The sequence below is a fragment of the Erinaceus europaeus genome, chromosome 8 (assembly GCF_950295315.1).
Source record: "Erinaceus europaeus chromosome 8, mEriEur2.1, whole genome shotgun sequence".
Taxonomy (NCBI): domain Eukaryota; kingdom Metazoa; phylum Chordata; class Mammalia; order Eulipotyphla; family Erinaceidae; genus Erinaceus; species Erinaceus europaeus.
This window is the reverse complement of record NC_080169.1, coordinates 60212286-60239968: the sequence shown is the minus strand read 5'-3', so window position 1 is coordinate 60239968 and position 27683 is coordinate 60212286. Positions and strand designations below refer to the sequence as shown.

Sequence of the window (27683 nt, the reverse complement as noted above, 5' to 3'; positions counted from 1 at the left end):
GACAGCTGCAAACCAAGTATTGAGTCACACAGATCTCAGTCAAGTTTAAAATACAAGACAAATACACAATTGAATACAGAACTGGTTCTTCTGTGTAGAGGAGATTTGTTATTTGCTTTAGGACATGTTTAGCAGGATTTCTCTATCTTGTTTAGAGAAAGAAATTAACCTCACCCCTTAGGCTGCAGCACTTGTGCTTAACTCCTTCATCTTTCTTTAAAATTTTATTTTTTAAAGCCATTTCTATTTTTTGAGTAAGAATGGCTTACAAGATTGTAAGAACACAAGGTATAGTTCCACACTGCTCTCACCACCAAAGTTCTTGGATCCCTTCCTTTGCCACCGTGAATAACCACCATAGATAGGTCTCACAAAGTCTTAGCTTTCCTCTTCATATCATTGCTCATGGTTACTGAGAATAAAGGGGCGTATTATTATTATTATTTAAGAAAGGAGACATTAACAAAATCATAGGATGGGGGGGTACAACTCCACACAATATCCCGCAACCCAATCTCTATATCCCGTCCCCTCCCCACTAGCTTTCCCATTCTCTATCCCTCTGGGAGCATGGACCCAGGGTCGTTGTGGGTTGCAAAGGTAGAAGGTCTGGCTTCTGTAATTGCTTCCCCGCTGAACATGAACGTTGACTGGTCGATCCATACTCCCAGTCTGCCTTTCTCTTTCCCTAGTAAGTTGGGTCTCTGGGGAAGCAGAGCTCCAGTACTCATTGGAGGGGTCTTCAGTCCAGGGAAGCCTGGCCGGCATCCTGATGGCATCTGGAACCTGGGGGATGAGTGATGAAGCTGAAGGGTTGTCATTCCACACCTGAAGTCTCTGGACACAGTCTGAAGTGAAGCATGCTGGGGTGGCACTCGTTGTGATGATTAGGTTGCAATCAGTGGATGCAATATTATTTGATAAGAATTGGGATAAGCATATGGGTAAGTGGGCCCTACCCTAGGGTCCCAGAACTGGGGGAAGTTTAGGCTCTATAGTGGAAATGTGAGGTTCCGGCTGTCTTAGGGTTCAAGAAGACAATGGATAGTTATTGTTAACATCACATTATTTGGTAATTGGGTTAACTTTGAAAAGTCCCTCTGATAGACATACAATCAATTTCCCTCCCCTCATATTAATTAGTGATTTATATGACTACAATTTAATAGGTGTGTACATAAACACCATTTCCACCACCAAAAGATTTTGCCCCATCCCACCCACCCCCCGCCGGCCCAGGAAGCCGCATGTCCATCCTCCCCCTCACCACAGGGTTTTTACTTTGGTGTCCTACTTTCAATTTAGTCAGATCCTGCTTTTAGTTTCCCTTTCTGATCTTCTTTCTCAACTTCTGTTGATGAGTGGGATCATTCCATACTCATCTTTATCTTTCTGACTTAGCTAACTTAACATAATTCCTTCTAGCTCTGACCAAGATGGGTCAGAGAAGTTGTTCATTGTTCTTAGTAGCTGCATAGTATTCCATTGTGTATATATACCACAGCTTGCTCAGCCACTCATCTGTTGTTGGGTACCTGGGTTGCTTCCAGGTTTTAGCTATTATTAATTGTGCTGCTATGAACATGGGAGTACACACCTCTTTTTGTTTGGGTGTTATGGAGTCCTTGGGGTAGATCCCCAGGAGAGGAATTACTGGGTCATATGGAAGGTCCATGTCTAGCCTTGTGAGAGTTCTCCAGACAGCTCTCCACAGAGGCTGGACCAATTTACATTCCCACCAGCAGTGCAAAAGTCTTCCTCTGTCCCCACAGCCTCTCCAGCATTTGTTGTTTCTGTCCTTTTTGATGTATGCCATTCTTACAGGAGTGAGGTGGTATCTCAATGTTGTCTTTATTTGCATTTCTCTGACAATCAGTGACCTAGAGCAGTTTTTCATGTTTGTTAGCCTTTTAGATCTCCTCTGGAGTGAATGTTCTGTTCATATCCTCTGCCCATTTATGGATGGGGTCATTTGCTCTTTTGGTGCTAAGTTTGCTGAGTTCTTTGTATATTTTGGTGATTAGTCTTTGTCTGATGTATGGCATGTGAAGATCTTCTCCCATTCTGTGAGGGGTCTCTTTGTTTGTGTGATAGTTTCTTTGGCTGTGCAGAAGCTTTTCAATTTAATATAGTCACATTTGTTTGTTTCTGCTTTAGTCTTCCTTGCAACTGGGTTTGTTTCATCAACGATGTCCTTGAGGTTTAGGTGGGAAAGTGTTTTACCAATGTTTTCCTCTAAGTATTTGATTGTTTCTGGTCTAACATCCAGGTCTTTAATCCATTTGGAGTTGATTTTTGTTTCTGGTGAGATAAAGTGGTTCAGTTTCATTCTTCTGCATGTTTCAACCCAGTTTTCCCAGCACCATTTATTGAAGAGAGCCTTCTTCTTCCATTTAATACTTTGGCCACCTTATCAAAGATTAGATATCCATAGGTATGGGGGTTTAGTTCTGGGCTTTCAATTCTGTTCCATTGGTCTGTATGCCTATTTTTGTTCCAGTACCTGGCTGTTTTGATGATGATGGCTTTATAGTAAAGTTTGAGGTCTGGGAGTGTGATGCCTCCATTTCTGTTCCTTTTCCTCAAGATGGTTTTGCCAATTCTAGGTGTTTTCAGGTTCCAGATAAATGATTGTAGTTTTTGTTCTATTCTCTTAAAGAAGCTTGGTGGAACTTTGATGGGTATTGCATTAAATTTGTATATGGCTCTGGGGAGAATATTCATTTTGATGATATTTATGCTTCAGATCCATGAGTATGGGATGTCTTTCCATTTCTTGGTATCAGTTTCAATTTCCTTGAATAGTGACTCATAGTTTTCAGTAAACAAGTCTTTCACTTCTTTGGTCAGCTTTACTTCTAGGTATTTTATTGATTTTGCTCTGACAGTGAATGGGAGTGATTTCTGGATGTCTTTTTCTTCAGATTTAGTGTTTGCATAAAGAAATGCCACTGATTTTTGTACATTGATTTTGTAGCCTGATACCTTGCTATATTGCCTAATAACTTCCAGTAGTTTTCTGCTGAATTCTCTAGGTTTTTCTATGTATACTATCATATCATCTGCAAATAGTGAGAGCTTGCCATCTTTCCTTCCAATCTGTATTCCTTTGATTTCTTTCTCTTGCCTGATTGCTATGGCAAGAACTACCAATACTATGTTGAAGAGTAATGGTGACAGTGGACAGCCCTGTCTAGTCCCTGATGTGAGGGGGAATGCTTTCAGCTTCTGTCCATTGAGTATGATGTTGACTGTAGGTTTGCTATATATGGATTCCACTATCTTTGGGAATTTCCCATCTATTCCCTTTTTTGTAGGGTTTTGAGCATGAATGGGTGTTGGATTTTGTCAAAGGCTTTCTCTGCATCTATTAGATAATCATGTGGTTTTGGGCTTTGCTTTTATTGATGTGGTGAATGACATTGATTGACTTACATATGTTGAACCAGCCTTACATTCCTGGGATAAATCCCACTTGGTCATTATGAACAATCTTTTTGATATGCTGCTGTATCCGGTTGGTCAAGATCTTGTTTAATATTTTGGCATCTATGTTCATCAGAGATATTGGTCTGTAGTTTTCCTTTTTTGTTGTGTCCCTCTCTGCTTTTGGTATCAGGGTGATGTTGGCTTCATAGAAGGTGGAAGGGAGTGTTCCTGTTTCTTCGATCTTATGGAAAAGTTTTGAAAGTGTGGGTACTAACTGTTTCCTGAAAGTTTTGTAGAATTCGTTTGTGAAGCCATCTGGTCCAGGACTTTTCTTGTTGGGGAGAGTCTTAATAACGGTTTTGATTTCTTTGTCTGTGATTGGTGCATTTAGGTTTTGTAGTTCTCCTTGGTTCAATTTTGGAAGGACATATGTTTATAGGAATTGTTCCAATTCTTCCAGATTCTCTAGTTTGGTGGCATATAGTACTTCATAGAAGTTTCGCATGATTTTCTGGATTTCTGTGGTGTCAGTTGTGATATCTCCTCCATTAATTTGAATCTTCTCCCTCTTTTGTTTAGTGAGTCTGGCTAGGGGTTTGTCAATTTTGTTTAATCTTTCAAAAAACCAACATTTGGCTTCATTGATCTTCTGTATGGTTCTCTTATTTTCGATGTTGTTTATTTCTGCTCTAATTTTAGTGATTTCCATCCTTCTGGTTGCTTTAGGGTTCCTTTGTTCCTCTTCCTCTAAGTCCTAGAGGTGTGCAGTAAGGTAGTTTATTTGAGCTTTTTCTGATGTCAAGTTTCGAGACCTCCTTTGAATCTGGAGAGGTGGCAGTCATTGACTATGTGGGTCATAGTCTGTCTGTAGCCGCAGGGGCAGTTTGGGTCGTCTCTGGCTCCCCAGCGGTGGAACATAGCGGCGCACCGGCCATGGCCTGTTCAATAGCAATTGAGGAGGGTCCAATAACGTGCTAGGTCAAAGCCGGGTTGACGCTTGCAGGGGTCTGTGATGAGGTGTTTGTTCTTTACCTCAGCTGACTGCCAGCTCTGTTTCCAAGAGACTGGAACAGAGAAGTTCAGTGTAGGCGTAGGGGACCAGATTGGGTAACGAGACATCAAGCGTTGGACAGGGTGGGCGAAGATATCCGCGTATATTGGCAGGTCCGGTCGATCGTAGACGTGGGAAATGAACTTAGATGATGCCGCATCCCGATGAATATCTGGCGGGGCGATGTTGCTAAGAACTGGCAGCCATGGAACCGGGGTGGAACGGATGGTTCCAGAAATTATCCTCATGGAGGAATATAATTTGGAATCGACCAAGTGGACATGGGGGCTACGGAACCATACTGGGGCACAGTATTCTGCAGTGGAATAGCATAATGCCAGAGATGATGATCGTAGTGTGGAAGCGCTCGCGCCCCATGAGGAGCTAGCCAGTCTTACAACAGCCAAAACCTGGAAGCAACCCAGGTGTCCAACAACAGATGAGTGGCTGAGCAAGTTGTGCTATATATACACAATGGAATACTACTCAGCTGTAAAAAACTGGTGACTTCACCATTTTCAGCCGATCTTGGATGGACCTTGAAAAATTCATGTTATGTGAAATAAGTCAGAAACAGAAGGATGAATATGGGATGATCTCACTCTCAGGCAGAAGTTGAAAAACAAGATCAGAAAAGAAAACACAAGTAGAACCTGAAATGTACGTGGCATATTGCACCAAAGTAAAAGACTCTGGGGTGCGTGGGTGGGGAGAATACAGGTCCATGAAGGATGATAAATGACATAGTGGGGGTTGTGTTGTTAAATGGGAAACTGGGGAATGTTATGCATGTACAAACTATTGTATTTACTGTGGAATGTAAAACATTTATTCCCAATAAAGAAATAAATTAAAAAAAAAGATTCAAGGTCAATTAACTGAAAGACAAGGGTTGGTATGAGAAAAGCAGACTTATTCAGATTGCTAGCTGTCCTGAAAAGATGACTGATAGTGAAGTTCTTGTTTATAAGAGGTCTTTTAGAACCTCTTTTAGGGCCAGTTTGGTAATGGTTGCTTCCTTTAACTGTTGTTTGTCTAAGAAGATTTTGATCTCTCCATCTAGTTTGAATGAAAGTAGGGGCTTATTATTAATCAAATATGGGTTCAAATTCTGTCTCCTGTCATTTTTCTGTAACTGAAGTTGTCCGAATTTTATTTCATTTCATCAGTAATAAAATGAGCATCATTTACTCTTCTATGTGATCATAACTAGAATTGAAGAATACCAAATAGGATAAATGATTTCAGCTAAATCTGAATTACAGATAAATAATAAGTTAATCATGTTTTAATTAATTTTTTATTCTCTTTATTTATTGGATAGAGACAGCTAGAAATTGAGAGGGAAGGGGGTGATAGAGAGGAAGAGAGATAGACAGACACTTGCAGCCCTGCTCCACTGCTTGTGAAGCTTCCCCCTACAGGTGAGGACCAAGAACTTGAACCTGGGTCCTTGTGCACTATGGTATGCGCATGTAACCAGGTGTGCCACCACTTGGCCCCAGTGACAGTATAATTTTAGGTCTCCCAATTAAATGTAATAATTTATAGTATAATGGGTGTCCTGTATTTAAACTTCCAGTAGTATTTATGACAAATGTTATCAGGAAGAAGGCACAGAGAAGTTCTCTTTGTACTTTCTCCCAAAGAAATTTCCAAGTATTTATTGCCTATCCTTAAGGTCAGTGAAAGAGAAGAAGGAGAAGAGTCCAGATTTAAAGGATACTTTAGATGAGTAATGTTTGATTTGGCCTTAAAGCACAGGTCAGAATGAAATAGTTTCTAAGGGGACAGAGTTACCTAGAGGGATAAAGGAACCTGGATTTGGTAAATAGAATTAGGCAATAGAACACTAAGCACTCTGCTTATAGGTCACACTTAGTATGTTAAAGTTGAATTTAGAAAACAAAAGCACAACTATCAAAAGTGAGAGAAGACACAATATAATAAATATGTAAAATTATTCCCATGCCTGAGACTCTGAGTTCCCAGGTTCAGTCCCTAGCAATACCATAAACCAGAGCTGAGCAATTCTCTGGGGAAAAAAAAATAAACAAAAAAACTTGTCACAAGATTTGTTTTTAGAAGAAATTCATAGATCTTACTGAAATTGAGCAAAACACATTTTCTGATCACAATATAGAACTATTGTGGTCTGGGAGGTAGCGCAGTAGATAAAGCACTGGACTCTTTTTTTTCTATTTTTTTCTATTTATTTTTATTTATTCCCTTTTGTTGCCCTTGTTGTTTTATTGTTGTAGTTATTATTGTTGTTGTCGTTGTTGGATAGGACAGAGAGAAATGGAGAGAGGGAGGGGGAAGACAGAGAGGAGGAGAGAAAGATAGACACCTGCGGACCTGCTTCACCGCCTGTGAAGCAACTCCCCTGCAGGTGGGGAGCCGGGGTTCGAACCGGGATCCTTATGCCGGTCCTTGTGCTTTGCGCCACCTGCGCTTAGCCCGCTGCACTACAGCCCGACTCCCAAAGCACTGGACTCTTAAGCATGAGGTCCTGAGTTTGATCCCCAGCGCACATGTACCAGAAAGATGTTTGGTTCTTTCTCTCTCTCCTCCTATCTTTCTCATTAATAAATAAAAGTAAAATAAAATAAAAGAACTCATATGAGGCACAGTGGATTTTAGCTTTTCTAATTTTTTTGCTTTTCTAATTACTATTTTAAGCTTTCTCTTATTTTTAAAAAATTATTGGAGGGCGGAGCCAAGATGGCGACTGGAATGTAGCAGCACCTGGGGGCTCTGACATCAACTGCTAGAAAGCCTTGAAATCCTGGCCTTCAGCAGGACAAGCAAGGAGGCATCCTAAAGTTAGACTAGGGAGGTGATTATAAATCAATTTGGGTTAAAAATTAGAGCAAAAAGAACGGAACTTTCTTGATTATTTCTCTCAGCCCCCCTCTCCCCATAACCAGACCCCAGGGATAGGGAGCTGCTGCTAGCAGGTTCCCTGTGGAGCTCCTTTCTTTACCAAGATTCCTGGCCCACTGGGTGCCAGTAAACCCTGCTTCCAAATTTCTAGGCTATTTCTGTTGTTCCTCTGAGTAAGGGACTTAGACCCATTCAAGTGACAATTAGCTAATCAAGCAAGCCTCCCCGAGCCTGCTTGAAAGTTTTTTGTTTTTTTTTCCTTTTTTTCACGTTTGTTTTGTATTGTGTTTTCTTTATCAATCAGTTGTCTAGACTAAATGTATATAGGCTAACAGGGAGCTGTCCAAGCTGTAGACCCACTGCTTGGGCTTTTTACTCTGTTCTATTTTACAAATACTATTATATATACACGCATATCCCTTACCCCCCTCAGGTGACCAAAATTAACTCTTAGTATACTTTCCATTGCTAGACGACAAGAATTATCACCCACTGTGAGAGAAACTTGTCTCACTTTTCATGCCTCCTCTATACACTATCGCCCTTCTCCCACCTCCAAGCCAATTAAATATATATATATCTCCTTTCACTGCTTTTTTTTTCTGTTTCCTTCTTTTTTCTTTTCTCTATTTTTTCCCTCTGTCTTCCTTTCTCCCTTCCACCTCCCTCTGCCTTCTGAATTCACTGATACTTATTTGTGAACTATTTCAAGGAAGAAGTCTGACTCAGAGCAGACTCTTTTTGTGTTTGTCTCTGCTCTACTTCCCCTTCCCCTCTTGCTACCCCTAGAATCTACAGTGGACAGTAGATTTGCATAATTGTCTATTACCGCTATCCCTTTTTTCCTTTCTCTTTCTTTTTCATTTAGATTTGGTAGCTATTTTTTCTTGAACTGGAGACATTGTGGGACTAACTGGTGTTGGTTAAACTGCTTCAGTCATTGCTTTAGTTACTATTGTAATTTCTGAGGGTGGTGATTGCATTTGTCATAAAGGTATTTAGTATAGTGTGGCTTGTACATAAAACAAAGTAACTGAGGAACAACAGAACTTAAAAATAAAAAACATATTAAAAATGGGTAGATCAAGAGCAAATAAAACAACTAATACAATGAATGAAGACAAGAGCCTAGAATAAACTACAAATCAGCCAGAAGTAACCATAGATAAGAAAAGCATGCAAGCAATAATACTTATTAATCACAGAAATGAAAACAACTTTGGAGGAAAGGAATAGCAGTATTAGGGAAACAACAGATGAGACCCTCAAGGAAAATACTAACTACCTTGAAGCAATAAGAGAACTGAAAGCTGAAACAGCTGTAATGAAGAAAACAGCCAAGGGAAGGGAAAGCAGACTAGCAGAAGCACAAAACAGAATTAGCCAGACAGAGGATGAGCTAGAGAAAACTAAGAAAGAGGTGAAAGAGCTCAAAAAGAGATTGAGAGACACTGAAAACAACAACAGAGACATATGGGATGATCTCAAGTAGTAACATTCATATAATTGGCCTGCCAGAGGAAGAAAGAGAGGAAGGGGAAGCAAGCATTCTAGAGGAAATAATAGAAGAAAACTTCTCAGACCTGAACAACAGAAAGGACATTAAGATCCAAGAGGCTCAGAGAGCCCCAAACAGAATCAACCCAGACCTGAAGACACAAAGACACATCATAGTCACAATGAAAAGAAGTAAGGATAAAGAAAGGATCCTAAAGGCTGCAAAAGAAAAACAAAAAATCACATACAGGGGAAAACCTATAAAACTATCAACAGACTTCTCTACCCAAACTCTAAAGGCCAGAAGAGAATGGCAAGATATCTATTGAGCCCTGAATGAAAAAGGGTTTCAACCAAGGATAATATATCCTGCTAGACTTTCATTCAAACTAGATGGAGTCATCAAAACCCTCTCAGACAAACAACAGTTAAAGGAAGCAACTATCACCAAACTGGCCCTGAAAGAGGTTCTAAAAGACCTCTTATAAACAAGAACATCACTATAATACTTGCAACATACCAAATAAAAACTTGTTGAACAATGGCACTACAACACGTTAAATCCATAATATCAGTAAATGTCAATGGCTTAAACTCACCCATCAAAAGGCACAGAGTGGGAGGATGGATCAGAAAACATAACCCAACCATTTGCTGCTTGCAAGAATCCCACTTGACCCAACAAGATAAACACAGACTTAAAGTGAAAGGGTGGAAAACTATCTTACGGGCTAATGGACCACAAAAAAAGGCAGTGACAGCCATTCTCATCTCTGACACAATAGATTTTAAATTAAATAAAGTAATAAAAGATAGGCAAGGTCATTACATAATGATTAAAGGATCAATCAGCCAAGAAGATATAACAATAATTAACATCTATGCACCCAATGAGGGACCATCTAAATACATCAAACACCTTCTCAAAGAGCTTCAAAAATGCATCAATAGTAATACAATAATAGTGGGAGACCCCACTGTCACACTTAGACAGATCAACAAAACACAGAATCAACCCCACTCTCACACTTAGACAGATCAACAAAACACAGAATCAACAAAGAAACAAGAGAATGAAATGAAGAGATGGTCAGACTAGACCTCTTGGACATTTTCAGAGCTCTTCACCCCAAAAAACTGGAATACACATTCTTCTCAAATCCACACAACACATACTCAAGGATAGACCACATGTTAGGCCACAAAGACAGCATCAACAAATTCAAGAGCATTGAAATCACCCCAAGTATCTTTTCAGACCACAGTGGAGTAAAACTAACATTTAACAACAAACAGAAAATTATTAAAAGTCACAGAATCTGGAAACTAAACAACACACTGCTTAAGAACCACTGGGTCAGAGAGACACTCAAGCAGGAAATACAAATGTTCCCAGAAACAAATGAAAATGAAGACACAACCTATCAAAATATTTGGGACACAGCTAAAGTAGTATTGAGAGGGAAACTCATAGCCATACAATCACATATTAAACAACAAGAAAAAACCCAAATAAACAACCTTACTGCACACCTTAAAGACTTAGAGGAAGAGGAACAAAGGAACCCTAAAGCAGCCAGAAGGATGGAAATCAATAAAATTAGAGCAGAAATAAACAACATCGAAAATAGGAGAACCATACAGAAGATCAATGAAGCCAAATGTTGGTTCTTTGAAAAATTAAACAGGGTTGACAAACACCTAGCCAGACTCACTAAACAAAAAAGGGAGAAGACTCAAATCCATAGAATTGTAAACGATAGAGGAGATATCACAACTGATACCACAGAAATCCAGAAAATCATGCGAGACTTCTATGAAGAACTATACACCACCAAGCTAGAAAATCTGGAAGAAATGGAAGAATTCCTAGAAGCATATGCCCTTCCAAAACTGGACCAAGAAGAACTACAAAACCTAAATGCACCAATCACAAAGAAATCAAAACTGTTAATCTCCCCAACAACAAAAGTCCTGGACCAGATGGCTTCATAAACGAATTCTACAAAACCTTCAGGAAACAGTTAATACCCATACTCCTAAAGCTTTTCCATAAGATCAAAAAAATACTATTTATAAAAAGGAAACACTGACAAAAACCATAGGATAAGAGGGGTATAACTCCAATCAATTCCCACCACCAGAACTCTGTATCCCATCTCCTCCACTGATAGCTTTCCTATTCTTTATCCCTCTGGGAGTATGGACTCAGGATCATTATGAGGTGCAGAAGGTAGAAGGTCTGGCATCTGTAATGGCTTCCCCACTGAACATGGGCATTGGCAGGTTGACCCATACTCCCAGTCTCTCTCTCTTTCTTTCCCTAGTAGGGCAGGGCTCTGGGGAAGTGGAGATCCAGGACACATTGGTGGGGTCATCTGCCCAGGGAAGTTCAGTTGGCATCATGTTAGCATCTGGAACCTGGTGGCTGAAGAAAGAGTTAACATATAAACCCAAACAAATTGTTGACTAATCATGAACCTAAAGGCTAGAATAATGCAGATGAAGATTTGGAGGCTTTCCATTATGTAGATAGTTAGTAGGCCTATTTTAGTTATATTCCAAAGGGCCCATGACTATACTAGTTTTATATATATATTATAATAGGTTTATTTTATTATATACTTTACATTGAGTCCTTCAGCAAAGAAAATCATTACAATTATCTCAAAAATTAATTTTTGCATTCAATAAATATCCTTTGCACACCCAATCAGTCTCAAGAAATGTATGTAGACACTAAATCAGGTAACAAACCAAATAAGTTAGCTATGTAAACACTAAGTCCAAGGGCGGGGAGCATGCATGATCAGTTAAGTCACTCTGCCACCGTGGTTTTGTCAGAGACATGATTCACATCTGTTTCTATTGCGAATATATCCATTACAAGAGATACATCAGACTACTGATGCTAAGACCTCCCAGACTAGGATTCTTGTTACCTGCGAGGGAAAATCAGTTGAGTACAAAGAAGAGAATTTCAAAATGCTTGATCAGAAGCTTTCAAAACACTTTCTACTCTCATGCACGCAGAGGCTGAAGTAAGGCTGAGGGCTTTTATTTATTTATTTATTTATTTATTTATTTTTCCCCTGTTGAAGATTGACTCAGGAACAGGAAGACTAGATATTCTATATGCCAGCTAGCTTAGCTGTCCAGGTTACCAGCAAGGGCTCCTGATGTTAGTAGCTAACCACACTGAACAAGCCTTAGCCTGTATTACACACACATACACACACACACACACACACACACACACACTCACACACACACACACCACACACACATGCCTTCTAGGATAAGCATCTGGGAGGCAGGAGCACACTTCTATAAATAATCAGTGAGACTCTAGTTCCTTCCTCACATGAGGACCTGCAGGCACAGGTGTGCTGAGCTACTGATTCACTTTCTCGAAGTATTCTTTGGAAGCAGTTGGATGCGGCTTGATTGTAGGCGAATCGGGCGTCCAATTGGCTGGGCAGACCTCTCCGTGGGCTTCCACGAACTGGAAGGCCTTGACCAGGCGGAGGGTCTCCTCCACACTGCGGCCCACTGGCAGGTCATTGACACTCATATGCTTGATGACTCCATTGGGGTCAATTATGAAGAGACCTCTTAAGGCGAGACCGGACCCCTCAAGTAGCACACCGTAGTCCCGGGAAATCTGTTTCTCAAATCTGACAGGAGCGGGATGTTCATGTGGCCCAGACCACCATCCTTCCTAGGCGTGTTTATCCAGGCGAGGTGGCAGAAGTGGGAATCTACAGACACGGCGATGACCGCACAGTTCACATCGTGGAACTCATTGACTTTGTTGCTGAAAGCGATGACCTCTGTAGGACATACGAAGGTGAAATCCAAAGGGTAGAAGAAAAGCACCAAGTACTTCACCTTGAAGTCATCAAGGCTCAATTCCTTGAATCTCCGTTGACTACAGCTGTGCCCTTGAAGTGGGGCGCATGTTCTGTGACAGCGGGTGTTTGGAGTCAGGAACTGGTGCTAAAGGCGAGTCTGGCTTTTGTGGAAGCTGCCCACAATCCATTTGTCAATAGGGATGCAGCAGGTCTTAGGGCGGCTGAGACGGAAGTGCCCAAGGAATGGCCCTTAAATGCTGGGTTAGCGCCGTAGCAAGAAACCTTCCCACGGAGGCCGCCATTTTCAGTGCACGCAGGAGACGCCTTGGGTCAGCCAGTTTTTTTTTTTTTTTTTCCTAAGCCTGACATCTAATATGCAGGTGGATCCAAGTTATTGTTTAGGGAGATGATGTCATGGCTGCAAAACTAGTTATAGCAATAACTATCTATTGCCTTCTTAAACCCTAAGACAGCAGGAAACCCCTCACCCCCTTCCACTATAGAGCCTATATTTCCCGCAGTCCTGAAACCTCTAGGGTGGGGCTCACTTTCCTGCATGCTTTTCTGAACTCATACCAAATGATATTGCATCTGCTGATCCCAACCTAATCAAATCAACAAGTACCACCTCAGCATGCTTCACTTCAGACTGTGTCCAGACATGTCAGGTGTAAAATGTCAACCCTTCATCCTCATTACTCGGGTGAGACCTTTCCTTTCATAGGATTCTCTAACTTCATTTCAGGTAGTCCACTTCCTACCAAAGTCCCAAAACCTATATATAGACCAGGTCCTGTGAGATAGGGCATATGTTCACACGTATCCATAAAGTGAGGCAAAATATATACCTAAAAGCAAAAGTGCACAATAGTCTGCAGTGAGTCAGTATATACAGTAAGTAAGTAGAAAGACCTAAAAAGACACCATAAAGTTCCTAATGAAATAGTGTCTACTTAAACTTAGATACCCTCCTCACCTACTTCCTATTATACTTCCCTCACTTACTCCAAAGCTAACCTTAGCAAAGTAAGGACTATAAAAGCTGAGTAAGGCCAAGAGACTGGCATACTTTAACAATGGCTCTTTAGTCACTATCAGGCCACCCCATCAGCCTGGTCCCTATTTGGAGAGTCCTGAGATTCCCAAACTCACATAATGGGCCTAGACCTCGAGTAAACCCTTCTCTCCATTGTTACCTAGCATCTCTATCAAGAACAACACAATAGACCCTTTTGTGGGCCCCCATGGGACCTAGCCCTCAACTTGGATCAAGAATGGTAAAGAATGTTCCATCCTCTGAAGGGAGGCTGGACAATATACTCTATGCTACACCTGAGGAAGATGTGTCTTCATATTGAGGAGGCTTGGAATGTTCCTACTCATGACCACAGAATGTGAGTACAGATCTACGGGGATGCAGAGATTACATAGGCTCCTAAGCTGAATATGGGCCCCAGATCACATTAAATCAATGGGGTTTACAGTCAACAATATTTATACCCCTTTCCCATATTCGGGAGCTGCTCTCTTTCCTGATCCAGCTTTCTGGCCCTTTTTGACATCTCTTGTTATTTTTTATGAAGGGTAATCAAAAAGTAGCCTTTTGTGAGATGATTCCAAAATAAATCTTCTTCTTCTTCTTTTTTTTTTTTTTTAAAGGTAGTGGTAGAAGAGGAGGAGGAGCAAGAGCAAGAGGGAGGAGAAATAATCCATAGAAAACTCACCATGGTCTCTATGAGGCCCAAGTTCATTTTCCAGCATCTCCATCAAAATAAGGGGAAAACTCACCACAATACAACGGCCTCAAGTTCTAATCCTGTTTGCCCAGAAACCCCAATCCTGTTCTTCCAGCCCTGTCTTTTATCTGTATAAAAAATATTTCTTAGAGTTATAGAATGTCAAGGAAAATTTGAGATCCTGCCCCCATTGTGCTTCTTCTTCTAGCATTTGCCCTTCTTCCGTAGCCAGTCAACAGCGTCAGGTTGAGCCTGATGTAAAGTTTCGAGACCTCCTTTGAATCTGGAGAGGTGGCAGTCGTTGACTATGTGGGTCATAGTAGGTCTGTAGCCGCAGGGGCAGTTCGGGTCATCTCTGGCTCCCCAGCGATGGAACATAGCGGCGCACCGGCCATGGCCTGTTCGATAGCGATTGAGGAGGGCCCAATCATAACGTGCTAGGTCAAAGCCAGGTTGACGCTTGCAGGGGTCTGTGATGAGGTGTTTGTGATGAGGGGATGCATTGGATCGACCTTCCTGTGGTGCATCTCGTGAGTACCCATTCATTGGGGAAACTGACGATCCTTCCTAGCCAACTGAATCCACATGGATCCCAGTCACTTTCAAAGCCAGCAACAAGCAGCTCCTGCCAGCTTTCAAGCTGTTGGTCCTGCTCTTTGAGTCCTCCAACTTAATGTTGAGGGGCTGTCCTTTGCCAAATGCGTTCTTATTGGTCAATTGGCGATACAGCATCAGGCAGATGTTATCTGCCTACAAGAAACACATATAGCAGTCAATGAAGCTGCTCAATTCACCATCAGTGGATTCGATTTAATATGCTATAATCTCCATCCTAAACACGGCCGAGCCATCTACGCCAAATCGTGTCTTGCGGACGTTTACCATACGGCCTCTTCGACCTTCTACGACTCCATTACTATTGGAACTATTCAGCTCGTCAACGTATATAAGCCCATTGTGCTAAGATTATATTAAAGGAGCCTCTTCTTTCCTTAAAAGCTGGCATGACAGTGTTTGGTTTTCTGTGGTGCATAGGAGGCCCAAGTTCAGTTTCAGAATTATGAGATATAGGGGAAAGCAGAGAACTAAAGGCATAATGATGGTCAGCGTGAAATCTGTAAGTATAAAGCTAAAATATTGTCTTGGCACCAGTGGAGAACTACTCATCCCCTGCAGGTCTCCCCACACCCCCTCACTCCCCCACGCCTGAGTGTTGAAACAGCTTTGGGTTGCAGAAAGAGCATTCTGACACAGTGTAGACTGAGCTAGTGAAACATAGTAGGGAGAAGGAAGGTGTGGCGCCTCATCAAGAACACCAGGGATTCTGACAGGGTTATCTCCTCTGGACCTGCATTCAGCCTTCAAGGAAGCTGGGCAGGAGGATGAGAATGGGTTGATGCATTCTCCCCCCATTATTGCTACAAATAATTATACTGTCACAATTGATTAATAACACTTTGGCAGTGCCTGGTGGGAATAGAGTCAGAAGCACCCCCTCTCCCTTACACAGGGGCATACTTGAAAGTTACATTATGAAAGTTGGGAAGGTGTGTCAGCATAGACGGACAAAAGATGTTATGACCTGCCCCTCAAAGAAAGAATGCAGAGATTGAGGCCTCCCAGGTACAAGCTGATGTATTGAAACAAAGGAAGATTAATAGTTAAACTGTACCAGACCTAGATGAGCAGTGATCCACGACTAGGCAAAGATCCATTTGCCCCTCATAGAAGATTTATGATAGAAATAGCCCTCCGCAAAAGTCAAAAACAATTCTGGGTATGACCTCCCGAGAACATGGCGATACTAAGTATTGTACCATTCTTTACAGAAATAGGGGAGTAACATGTACCCTGCCAAAGCCACAAGACTATGATGCTTATTGCTACTTCCTTATGAGCTAGTTGTTTAGGCAACCTGAATGTAACCTGAAAAAAGTATAAAAGCTAATGCAGTTTCACTATTAAAATGAGTCCAGATTCACCCTCCTCCAATAGAGTGTGGTGTCTATCTGTTCTCCCTTGTGCCGACTCCTGACCCACCGGGGAGGTCACCTTCTGAGACCCCTGACTCTCCTGCTGCTCATCCGCTGTGGTGGTCTGCAGTAGGAAGGGGCACAGAAATGTTTTGATAAAAATCAATGGCAAAGAATGGACAAATTCAAGAGACTTTACAGATGTTGGATTACAGGATTTTGTGAAAGGCTGAATGTGAATATATACAGAGGAGTTAGGCATTAGTACAAGATAAATATCTAAAATGGGATTTCAGTGAATATGTTCAGAAAGAGATTAAAATGACCATGTACTTACAAGTGAAAGGTGAGGGGGAAGATGGTGAAATCCTTTATACTCCAGAGCAAGGAAGTATTCTTATCATTCCTCTACTGTTCCATCTTCTAAGGAACCTAGTTCAACTGCCTATCTTCTCATTCATACCCCCCTTTCCCTCTTACTGTCAGTGTTTTGCTACCTGATTGACCCACTACTTCTAGCAGACTGCCCCTCACCCTCCCTTTTTTTTCTTTTCTTTTTTAAACATAGTGGATGAGAAACAGGGAGAAGAGACACCACAGCACTGCATCACTTAAGAAGCTTCCTTTAGCATGGTGCTCTCATGTGGCTGTCACTGGCTTAAATCTGGGTCCTTGTGCATGGTAAAGTTCCACTGAGAGAGCTGCCTCTTGGTCCCTTCTCCTTAATTTTCAACCTATCTCACTGGCTTGTCTCATTTCTATAAATTGCTTATTTCCTGAGCATACCAGAATACAAACCAGAAACTTCCAACAAATCATGTGACTTCTAATACTTTCTTTTCACATGTAAATCTCTTGGCAGACTTATTTCCTTATTCAGGAAATAAGCAATTTTATAAATGAGGCACATAAACCAGTGAAATCGGTTGAAAATAAAAGCTGTGTACTCCATGAGATTTCCAAAAGTATCCAGGTAGATGAAAATGCTATTGGCACTGTGATAAAACAATACTTAATTGTGCAAACTTCTGCATAGAAGCTGTCCTTTCTTTTGATTGTGTGAATTTAAATATACAAGTATCCACCACATTCAAACTGGCAATGAAAAATGATTGCTATGGGGTGACAGTAAATTTACTAGTTAGAATTCTTAAAGAATACAAGAAATTTGTAACTTTCACAGGTATGTCAAAAAGGAAATGTTGATTATAAATGCAGTTTACTGAGACATCTTTAATGAACTCCTTTTACAATGAAATTACTTAAAAAATTAAGGTAGTTCTGGGACAAATCAAGGCTGGATTTGCTAAGAGACCTACAGGTTTCTCTAAGAACCTTAGTCTATGTCTTGATAGTGACTATGGCTAGGACAGAACCTCCTAAACTCATAAATCTCCAGATTTATGCACAATTGATCAACCAACCTCTTAGACTGAATTTCTCTGATCTGAAAAAGAACTATTTGGTTAAAAAAAAGTGAAAAGTCAACCATATCAAAGAATTAAAAAAAAAAAGTTTTTGGCAGAGTCTATAAGACTGTATTTACAATCAAGTCAAAGATTCAAGGTCAATTAACTGAAAGACAAGGGTTGGTCTAAGAAAAGCAGACTTATTCAGATTGCTGGCTGTCCTGAAAAGATGACAGATTCATGTCTCAAGAAGACCATCTGATTTTTCAGGCTGGAGTTTGGGTTTATATAAACTGGTAGGATTGTCAAATGGGATGAATCACTGAGGCCTGGTGATTTGTCCATTGTAAAACTACAAAATAATATCATTAAGAAATATCTCTTTCAGGGCCAGGCGATGGTGTACCTGGTTAAGTGCTCATGTTAACAGTGCACAAGGACCCAGATTCAAGCCCCTAGTCCCCACCTGCAGGAGGAAAGCTTCATGAGTAGTGAAGCAATGTTGCAGGTGTCTCTGTCCCTCTTTCCCTCCCTCTCAATTTCTATCAAATAAAATAAATAATAAACAAAAGTTAATAAAAAAGAAATATCTCTTCTTAGAAGTCTGCATGAAGGTTCCTAGTTTAATAGTTTCTAGGAGGAGACACAGCAAAAGGGCAAAAGGGAGAGAGAAGGCATAAACAAATACATGGAGAGGAAAATGAAGTTTATAGTATGAGCTCACTAAAATACTGAGTGCAAAATAAGTAACTTCCCTACAGTCACAAGTCAGCTAGTGCACAGCAAGCCTAGATACATTTTCCATTTCAGATGCGACCAGTCTATATTTTTTTCCACTGGACAGATACAATCAGTCTTTAATACTTATGTAAATACAAAAACTACTTGCAAATCTGCTTTTAACATTGGAAAAAAAATGGATGGAATAGATCCTTCTTGACACATCTCCTGACTTAATAGTTTTGAGTTAGTTACTAGCAACTGCAAGAGCTTTAATGCCCCTTTCTCTCTCTCTCTTTAGAGCATTGCTCAGTTCTGGCCTATGGTGGTGTGGGAGACTGAACCTGAGACCTGGGAGCCTCAGGCATGAGAGTCTCTTTGCATAACCATTATGCTATCTACCGCTGCCCAAGAGCTCTAATGCCTAAAGTTGGGGGGGGGGGGCACTCGATCAACAAATATCCGGAAACTATCACAAACAAATGGTCAAATAAGTTTTAAGAAAATTACTTTTTTCTTCCTCTCCCACCCATACTCCTAAATAATATATACTCACATGAAACAACAGTTGAACTTGATAGAAAAAAAAAATACATTGATTAAAGTCCATGCATTCTTTTAAAGTGTGATCCAATTACAAAACAAATGCTTTCATACTGGCTTTAGAAACAGAAAGGTAACATCTGACTAAACTGCATGTGAATTAATTCAACAAGAAAAAACTTTAAGGGAATATGGAATATTATTAGGCCCTATACTCATTTAAATGATCTGAATAGGATAATTATATAGTAAGTAGAGAATTACAAAAGCTGATCATGATTACTCATTGCATCTTGAGGTTTGTAAACTATTGTTAATATGATTGCATAGACTCAGAAAGAGGACAAAGACTTGGTCTGGTTTATTTTTTATAGTTTTATTGATGACTGGCATTCCACCGACTACCTTAAAACGTACATTCTGGCAACTTTTGGCACATGTATACACCAGTGAAGTCTTCACTACAATCAAGATAATGAGCATATCCAAGTCTCCAAAGTTCTTTTCTAGTGTTCCTTTGTCACTCTTTCCTTTCAAATCTTCCTGCTTATTCTCTATTCCTTCCAGGCAAACTATTAGCAGGTCTTTTAGATAAGCCTGATTATTTTATGAATGGAACAACATAATATTACTATTTTTTAAATCTGGCTTTTTCACACAGTATAATTGTTTTAATGTTCATCTGGACTATTGCATGTACCAATGATTCATTCATTTTTATTGCTGAGCAAGGTTTAACTGCACAGATACCACAGATTATATATCCTTAATCAACATATATACTTTGTGAGCATCTGCTGAGGAATTGCAATGTGATAGGTACACTAGTTTACAGGTTTGTGGGGGCATTAATGTCCTCCAAAACAGGAGTTTCTCTATCATTAGAAGATTCCTTCACCTAGCATGAGAGATTTACAACAATAATTGTCACTCCTTACCAGATCACTTTGTTCATGTGTGTTTGCCTGTGCACGCAAGTGTATATGTGTGTGCAGTTTCAGGGAAAGGACCTAGGGTTTAGTACATTTGTGATTCCACTTAACTACTTTCCTTCTCAATTTTTCTTATATTTATTCAAACAGGGACAGACACTAAAGTACCGTTCCATCACCCATGAAACTCCGCTGGTATTATTATATGGTGTCTGGGATCAAATCAAACCTAGGGCCTAATGCATGTTAAGGGATGCACTCTCTTTGTTAAGCCATTTCCTAGGCCCTCTTTTGTTCTTTTCTTGGGAATATAGGCATAACATCTAATTAGTTAATTTTTAGAGAACATGTCACTGATTTACAATGCTACAAAAATTTAGGAGTATAGTTTTATTTATAAGTATAGAAACCTTACAGTACCCACAACTCCAGCGAGTATCCCATCAAAATAATCCCCTTTATATCTCATCCTCAACTGTCCCCCCCCAAGTAAGACTTATTAACATCATTTAGTTTAAATGAAGAAATTTAACTAATTACAAATACATTAACCAGATGTAACCACAACAGCTTTAGATGGTCTTCGAGCAAGAACTCAAAAAGATGTCATTAAAAATGCATGTGCTTTGATTTTTACCTTTATAACCAAAGTAAAAAGCTTTTCTTGAAGGACTGGCAGCAGAGAATTAAGCAATATCATCTATACCTGGCAAGTGTCTTCTGCAAATGGAGCTTAGATCACCTATCTTTCCCCGCATGTATTATAGATGACATGGAGATGAAGATAGATAACTGCTAACACTAAGATATACTTACAGCCTTCTAGCCTTTTATGAATGTTACATTGTAACTTTATTATTATTTTTTAATATGTGATGCTAGAGATTGAACCCAAAGGCTCATGCTCTATGACTGACTGAGTCACCTCCCTGGCTCATTATTTTATGAGCAAGACACATTGTTTCATCACCCAAGGGGGTCTTTTCATGTATCCTGTGTTACCAGGGGTCAAACATAGGGGCTCATGTAGGCAGGTGCTCTAGCAATGAGTGACTTCCACTCTACATTACTGCTTCAAAGATGATTCAAATAGTAATGTTCATGACTACTCAACCTGCCAATTAGAAAATATTTACCCACAAAAAAATATTTACTGTCCCAACACCTGGAGCAGTGTGATATTAAGTTCTTGGTGCTGTTTCTCTTTCTTTTTTTCCTCTTTTGTTTCTTTCCTCCTCTCTTCACATAATTCAATCAATTTGAAAAACAAATACCACTTGGTTGAATACTATGTATTTTATTTTTTTTGCCATAAAATATGGATTTTTATTCCAGTCCTGAGAAATGAAAATAAATGTGTGAAACATGTCCTTTTATGCACTATTTTAAATTAGCTGAATTAAATCAGATATAGCAAATGAATGTGTCTATATAAAAATATGAATATATACACTGGTATTTTTAAATATTCAGTCTCATTGGTGTTCAAGTACTTATGCTATTTTCTTTATTCATTTTTTCTTTGAAAGAGAAAGCAGAGAGGCAGAGGAGAGAAAGAGTGAAAGAGACCACAGCACCAAAGTTTCCTTTAATGCTGTGGGGGGTACGCTATTTTCTTAACTTTTAAAAGTCATATCGAATACATTTTAATATTGCCACTTCAGTCCTTTTAAACAATAGCTTAGAATTGTTTGGATTATGTTTATGGTTTATGTTTTAATCACTTAAGCAATAAATTCCTACTGTGTTAGTGAAGATCTAAGGTAAATAAATCTAATGTGTTCTATGTGTCACAGTTATTTGTTATATAATTTCTTATCATTATTGATATCTTCACATATCTTGAGCTCCCTCGGCAGAATGTTTCAGCTTCTAGTACTGTACATGTCTGCATCTTCTGGGTGAGACTGCCCATGATCCATGAGCTTAGGGTCAGCCTTAAACTGTGTAGCACCTGACAGAGATTTTGATTTGTTCTTCGTTTCAGAGCCAGGTTCTGCTACCAAAGTCATGGAGTGTATTAAGCTGTCAGTTGCTTTGGCAGATAGTTCTACTTCAGAAGAGCTTCCCATGTTGTTTTTCTCTTTAGGTTCAGGGAGTAATTGTTTTTTGCTGTTTTTTGACCACAATGATTTTACTGCTTCGTAAATTTGCTGGCTTGTAGCGTATGCCTTTTTCCCAGCTACCTTTGCAATTACTACTGATTGAGCTGGGTAGCAAACAGATGCTCCTAATGTGGCCAATCCAAGAGGATAAGCAATTTTCTTAAACCTAGAACCTTTCCTCGCTGAAAACAAGCCTGCCAATCCTGAAACTGTAATCACTCCCACTTTTGGAAGAAAATCTTGAGGTGGGTTCTTCAGATAGCCATACGCATCTTTTCCAAACTGTACAGTATTCACTATTCCATTTTTCACAAAGACAAACACACCTTTGCACCAACCCATATAATGGCCGGTTGTAGTACGGATGGAGGCAAAGCCCATTTGTAATTGACCAGGCTGCTCTTTAACATACTTGGACTGGAGAGGTGGTGCAGTATATATTGGAAGCTGCTCTGGTCTTATTAGCTGCTGTTTGGACTCCTTTTCTTTACTTGCATGTACAATTACAGATGTGCATATCAGACTTGCAGGCAGGGTTGTCAGCCTTCCCATCCTCATGGCTGCCATATCAGTCGCTTAACAGTTTTAACCTATAAAACATTCACCATTAACCGAAGACTTGAAAAATGTAGACATAAAAATAAAATCTCACACACACACACACACACACACCCTCCTTCACAAGTAACCATCACTATAACAATTCCCAATATATATGTTCTGTTCATGAAATGCTTTAATTGTGCATGATGAGGTACTGAAGATAGGTGCTGCTATCGTTATGCTCATTTAAAAATTTTTCCACCTCTTTCTTTTCTACTAATGCCATCTATAGTAATTTAATGACAAAATTTTCTACCCTTTCTGGCTTAAATTTGTGAAGTCTATAGAAGCTACTCTGCTCAAGGGAATGTAGAAAGAAATTTTGCTCACATAATTAACCAGGCTACCAGTGATAATTCATTTATGTTCTGTTCTATAAACAGACTGCAATGAGTGCATGGATCAGAATTTATGTGAACATTTTCCTTTGTTCTGTGAGAATAAAATTTATCTCAAGGATTTTTTTTTTTTTTTTTTTTTTGCAGATTAGCATTATATTAAATATCCTGATTAATCACTTAAGGGTAATCATTAAGTTATGAGTGCCCTTTGGATCATAGATGTCCACTTAAGTACTTTATAAACAGCATTAGTATCCAGTTTCCATGGAAACAGGGTTTCTTTTTGCTTTTAGAAGCACCTGGGGGGTGGGGGATAGCCTGACTGCCTTTATTTTCAGGCTTTCTTTTGAAATGAATATCTCTTCTGATATAAATTTTAAAGGTACAGTAAAACTGCTCACGAATGGCTGCTTTTGTTTTCAACTTTACTGGAATATATCTGACAAAATTGGTTTTGAGTCTGAGTACTTGCTTTTAATCTTTAGTTTTTATATAAATAGAGCTGTTGGATCAAACATGTAATTCCATGCTTAACACTGTAAGAAATTTCAGACTGTTTTCCAGAGTAGCCATAACCTTTTATAGTACCACTGGCAATTTGCAAGGATTCCACTTTCTTTACATCCTCACCAATACTTTGCTATTTCAATTTTTTAAGAAAAGTCATTCTAGGGATGGGTGGTGGCACACCTGATTGATGCACATGTTGCAGTGTGTAAGGACCCAGGTTCAAGCCCCCAATCCCCACCTGCAAGGGTAAAGTTTTGCAAGTGGTGAAGCAGTGTTGCAGGTGTATCTGTCTCTCTCCTCTCTATCACTCTCTTCTCTCTCAATTTCTGGCTGTCTCTATCCAGTAAATAAATAAAGATAATTAAAAAAAAAAAGAAAAGTCATTTTAATAAGCATAAATGGTATTTCATCATGGTTTTGGACTATATCCTCCTAGAATATATTTTCATGTGCTTATAGTCATTTGGAGAAATGTCTTTTCAAGTCCTCTTTTTTGGAGGGGGGGGTGTCACTGATGGGACTTCACTGATACAGGCAGATGTGGGAGGAAACCAGAATACCCAGAGAAAACCCACACATAAATGGGGAGATAGTGCAAAGTCTATACAGTATACATTGTATATATACAATATATATCAATATTTTTTCTTCATAGATGCTATAATGTAACAACTTAAAAAGAAAAAAACTGTACTACTGGGTGCTGAGGTGTCTGGTTAAGTGCACATATTACCAAGTGCAAGAACCCTGGTTGGAGTCCACTCCCCACCTGCAGGGGGGGACACTTCTCTATCTCCCCCTCCCCTTTCAATTCCTCTCCATCCTAATTTAAAAAAAAAAAAAGATCATCAGAATTTGTAGTGCTGAGTCCCAGAGATAACTGGTGGCAGAAAAAAGAAAAACAAACAAATAAATAAAAAGGAAAAACAAAACAAATCAAAAACTGTATTACTCAAGGACTTGCAGTATTAAACATTTTGAAGAAAACTTAAATTCGTTTTGAAATCATTGGTACATCGTGTCAGTATACATATATTTTAATTACCTTTTTCTCAGATCCTTGCTCCACTCATTTTCACTCACTCCCACAGTCCTTTCTCTTTCTAAAAATCCTTGCAGAAATATTCACTGTCCTTTAAATATCAAGACTAGGAGAAAGACAGGAAAACTAAGAATCCCTAGATTCTATGCCACCAATAGAAATTAAACGTGCACAAACTTTTTAAGAGGAACTAAAACCCACTAAAAAGGTTTCTGAGTAACTTTTTAGTAGTCTACTAGAAACACTGTTGTAAGCCAATTGTAACTTTTTTTTTTTTTTTTTAAAGAACACAGTAATTATGCACCAAGAGTTCTTTACTGGAAGTTCAGAAATTACTCCTATGAGCTTACATTCCCTTTTCTTTTTTTTTTTTTAACCAGAGCACTGCTCAGCTCTGGCTTTTGGTGGTGCAGGGGATTGAACCTGGGACTTTGGAGCCTCAGGCATGAGAGTGTTTGCATAACCATTATGCTAGCCAACCTCCGCCCACATTCCCTTTTCTTAAGCCTTCTTAACCAGATGTTTCAAGATTTTTCTCAGAAAGGTGTAGGCTGTTAAATGTATGAAATGAACAAATTCCAGTAATGAGTAAGAATACACGGTAATCAAACACAATGCTTCCTAGAAACATGAGAAATACTTTGGTTATTTACTCCAAGTGAATATTCGGCTACACAATCAGGCCAAATTTTACTACTTAAGGAAGCGACACAAAGGATTGGGGCCCATAATGAAAAGTTGATTTGAAGTCTATGTTGTTATCTAGTGGATGAACACTCTAGTTTTTTGTTGTTGTTTTTTTCTCACAAAAAAATAAGCATGGTATTCACAGTGGGGAGAAAAATGTTTCAAAAAGTAAACAAAAATTGAGTGATCATTGTGCAGAACTTTACATTATGACCTTCATCTAAAACACTGCTCTGGTCTGCCCTTTCCTAAGTACAATAGCAAAGTTCATCAGCTTAGCCCAAAACTCCCAGTGTAGACATTCCTGGGTCTTCACAGACCACGGAAAGCATTGGAGCTATGTAGAAGGAAATTGTAGAGTGCTGAGCCCCATCTGTCTGCGGGGCAAATTTCCGTCGAGGTGGGTTAAGGGAAAGACAGGCCAAGAATGGATGTGCGTTTAAGGTTTACTTTTTATAAAAAGCATTGGTATCAGTTCTTGCCTGGAAGTTGCAAAAAGAAAGAAAAAAAGTCTCACTGGGAAGGGGAGAGGGAGCTGCTGCTGATAAACCAGAGCTGGGGCTAGAAGCAGAGAAACAGGTTTCCCATGTTGCATATACGATTATGGTGAAAGGGTCTGAGTCACTTAGTTTCAGCACGGATCCTGGTAGGTCAGGTTACCCCTTGCTTGGACGCAGCGCAGCGGCGCGGAACCCCAGTGTATCCCGAGACACAGCGCTGTGCTCTCACAGCAGCAGTTACCTTCTGCTTTCGTAGGTTTTGAATCGTTCCACAGGTGTCCACAAGCCTTCCCAAGGCCCGCAGCCCCAAAATCGAGCCTCAAGATCCAAGACACAGGCGGGAGGCGGGGCGAGCTCCAGGCGCATGCTCGGTAGTTTCAGGACGAAGAACGGGGCGGGACCCTCGTGGCTTTCCGTCCAATCCTCGTTCCCCAGTGGCTGCGGGGCGGGACTCAAGAATGCTCCTATCCAATTCCGCTCCTTTGCGGTCCGGAAAGAGCTGGCGGGCGGGGCTGTCAGTGGCTGCGGATTCGGTAAAAGGTTAGGGGGAAAGGCCCTGAAGTCCGACTAGGGGCCGAGCTCCCTCTCACTTCGCTTTTGCAGTTCTCAGGCTAGGGGAAGCAAAGTTTTGTGTAGAAGGGCGGAGGTGTCTGAACTTGGCGCTGTTGTGTCATCAGGCATCTGGAGAAGTTGCATGGTTGCCGGTCAACTCGGGCATTGTGCTTGGTTGTGTTTCTTTTTCTTCGTTTGGCCTCTTGAGTGAGCAGCTATCTTTTGCTTGTGGGAGGAGCCTTCAAGGTCTCAAGAACTAAGTTTTGAACTTGTTGTCGTCCTGGACCGGGCTTCTAAGGGCTATACAAACCTGAAGGTACATTTATTTAGTGGCCCGAATGGAAGAGCATGCTTTGTTAATACTATAGCAATGATTATCCTGCTCTCAAGGAGATGAGTTGTGTGTGTGTTTGCTGTGATTTCTAAAAGTTTGGGTCTTGGGGCTTTCGGCCCTGAAATTTTCTGCTCTCCATCTTTCATCAGTTTCCCCCCCCCCCTGCAATTTTTTGTTAAGCTTATTTCTTCCTTCTAAGTCACTAAGCCCCGTTTAAATTCCTATGATCACAAATAAAATTATTGAAACAGGCTACTGGCAGCCCTAATGGCAGCTCTAATGGCTCATCTTGCTTTATGGGTGTATGACAGCTATGAAAATCATAACAATATGCAGACCATATAACATGTATCGATATAGAGAAATATATGGTCTACGTGTTAGTTACTGACTCTCTTCTCTACTTGAGTTTATGTTTTACTACTGCTAGGAAGCTCAGCGTCATCATTTTCTGAATGCAAATACTGGAATATTTAATTTCATCGTTGTGGTGGAGGATTAAAAAAATTCTCAGTGAAAGAATCTGATATTTATCCTTACAGTGTGTACCTGCTGGTGAGTTAAAACTGTAATGGGTATGAAATAGGTAGTGTTGGAAGGTACTATTTTACATATATTTATACTAAATTATATTTATGTTTTAAACTGTATATAAACAAATATAAATAACTGTGCATATGTATATATAAGTATGTTTATACAAAACATAAACTTTGTTATTTTTACTATATATATGTATTAGTTTCCTGTTGTTGCCATGACACTTTGTCACAAACTTTTAACAGGAAACCTCAAATTTATTATCTCATAGCTTCCACAGACCTGAAGTTTGAGTAGGTTTAGCTGGAAATTCTGCTTACGATCTCACAAAGCTGAAATGATGGTTTCTGAATATTTGGAGTCTTTTGAAAGTGCTAAGGCACAATCTACCTCCAGGCTTATGAAGATTATTGGCAGAATTCAGTTTCATAGTACTGTA

General features: G+C 39.9%; 2 protein-coding genes and 1 pseudogene across 5 annotated transcripts in view; 1 reads left to right on the top strand and 2 right to left on the bottom strand.

Annotated features, from left to right (window-relative positions):
• Positions 1-12146: 12146 nt before the first annotated feature.
• LOC103121390 (thioredoxin-dependent peroxide reductase, mitochondrial-like) lies at positions 12147-13218 on the bottom strand (annotated as a pseudogene).
• A 6235-nt stretch (positions 13219-19453) lies between these two features.
• On the bottom strand, positions 19454-26193 carry APOOL (apolipoprotein O like). Its single transcript, XM_007531926.3, has 2 exons — positions 26060-26193; positions 19454-22725 (listed from the first exon to the last, which is right to left on the bottom strand). The coding sequence occupies exon 2, from the start codon at positions 22700-22702 to the stop codon at positions 21896-21898; it is 807 nt and encodes a 268-aa protein (XP_007531988.1). The 5' UTR covers positions 22703-22725; positions 26060-26193; the 3' UTR covers positions 19454-21895.
• Positions 26194-26276: 83 nt separating this feature from the next.
• CROT (carnitine O-octanoyltransferase) overlaps positions 26277-27683 on the top strand; it is a 42646-nt gene continuing 41239 nt past the window's right edge. For 2 of the 4 annotated variants that reach the window (XM_007531925.3, XM_060196303.1), the window contains exon 1: positions 26358-26686. The gene's annotated coding sequence lies outside the window, so the exon portion shown is untranslated. The other 2 variants (XM_016192054.2, XM_060196300.1) reach the window with 2 other exon arrangements.

Bases quoted from the DNA above. Each gene is read 5' to 3' on its own strand.
- APOOL (XM_007531926.3), bottom strand. From the start codon at position 22,702: ATGGCAGCCATGAGGATGGGAAGGCTGACAACCCTGCCTGCAAGTCTG.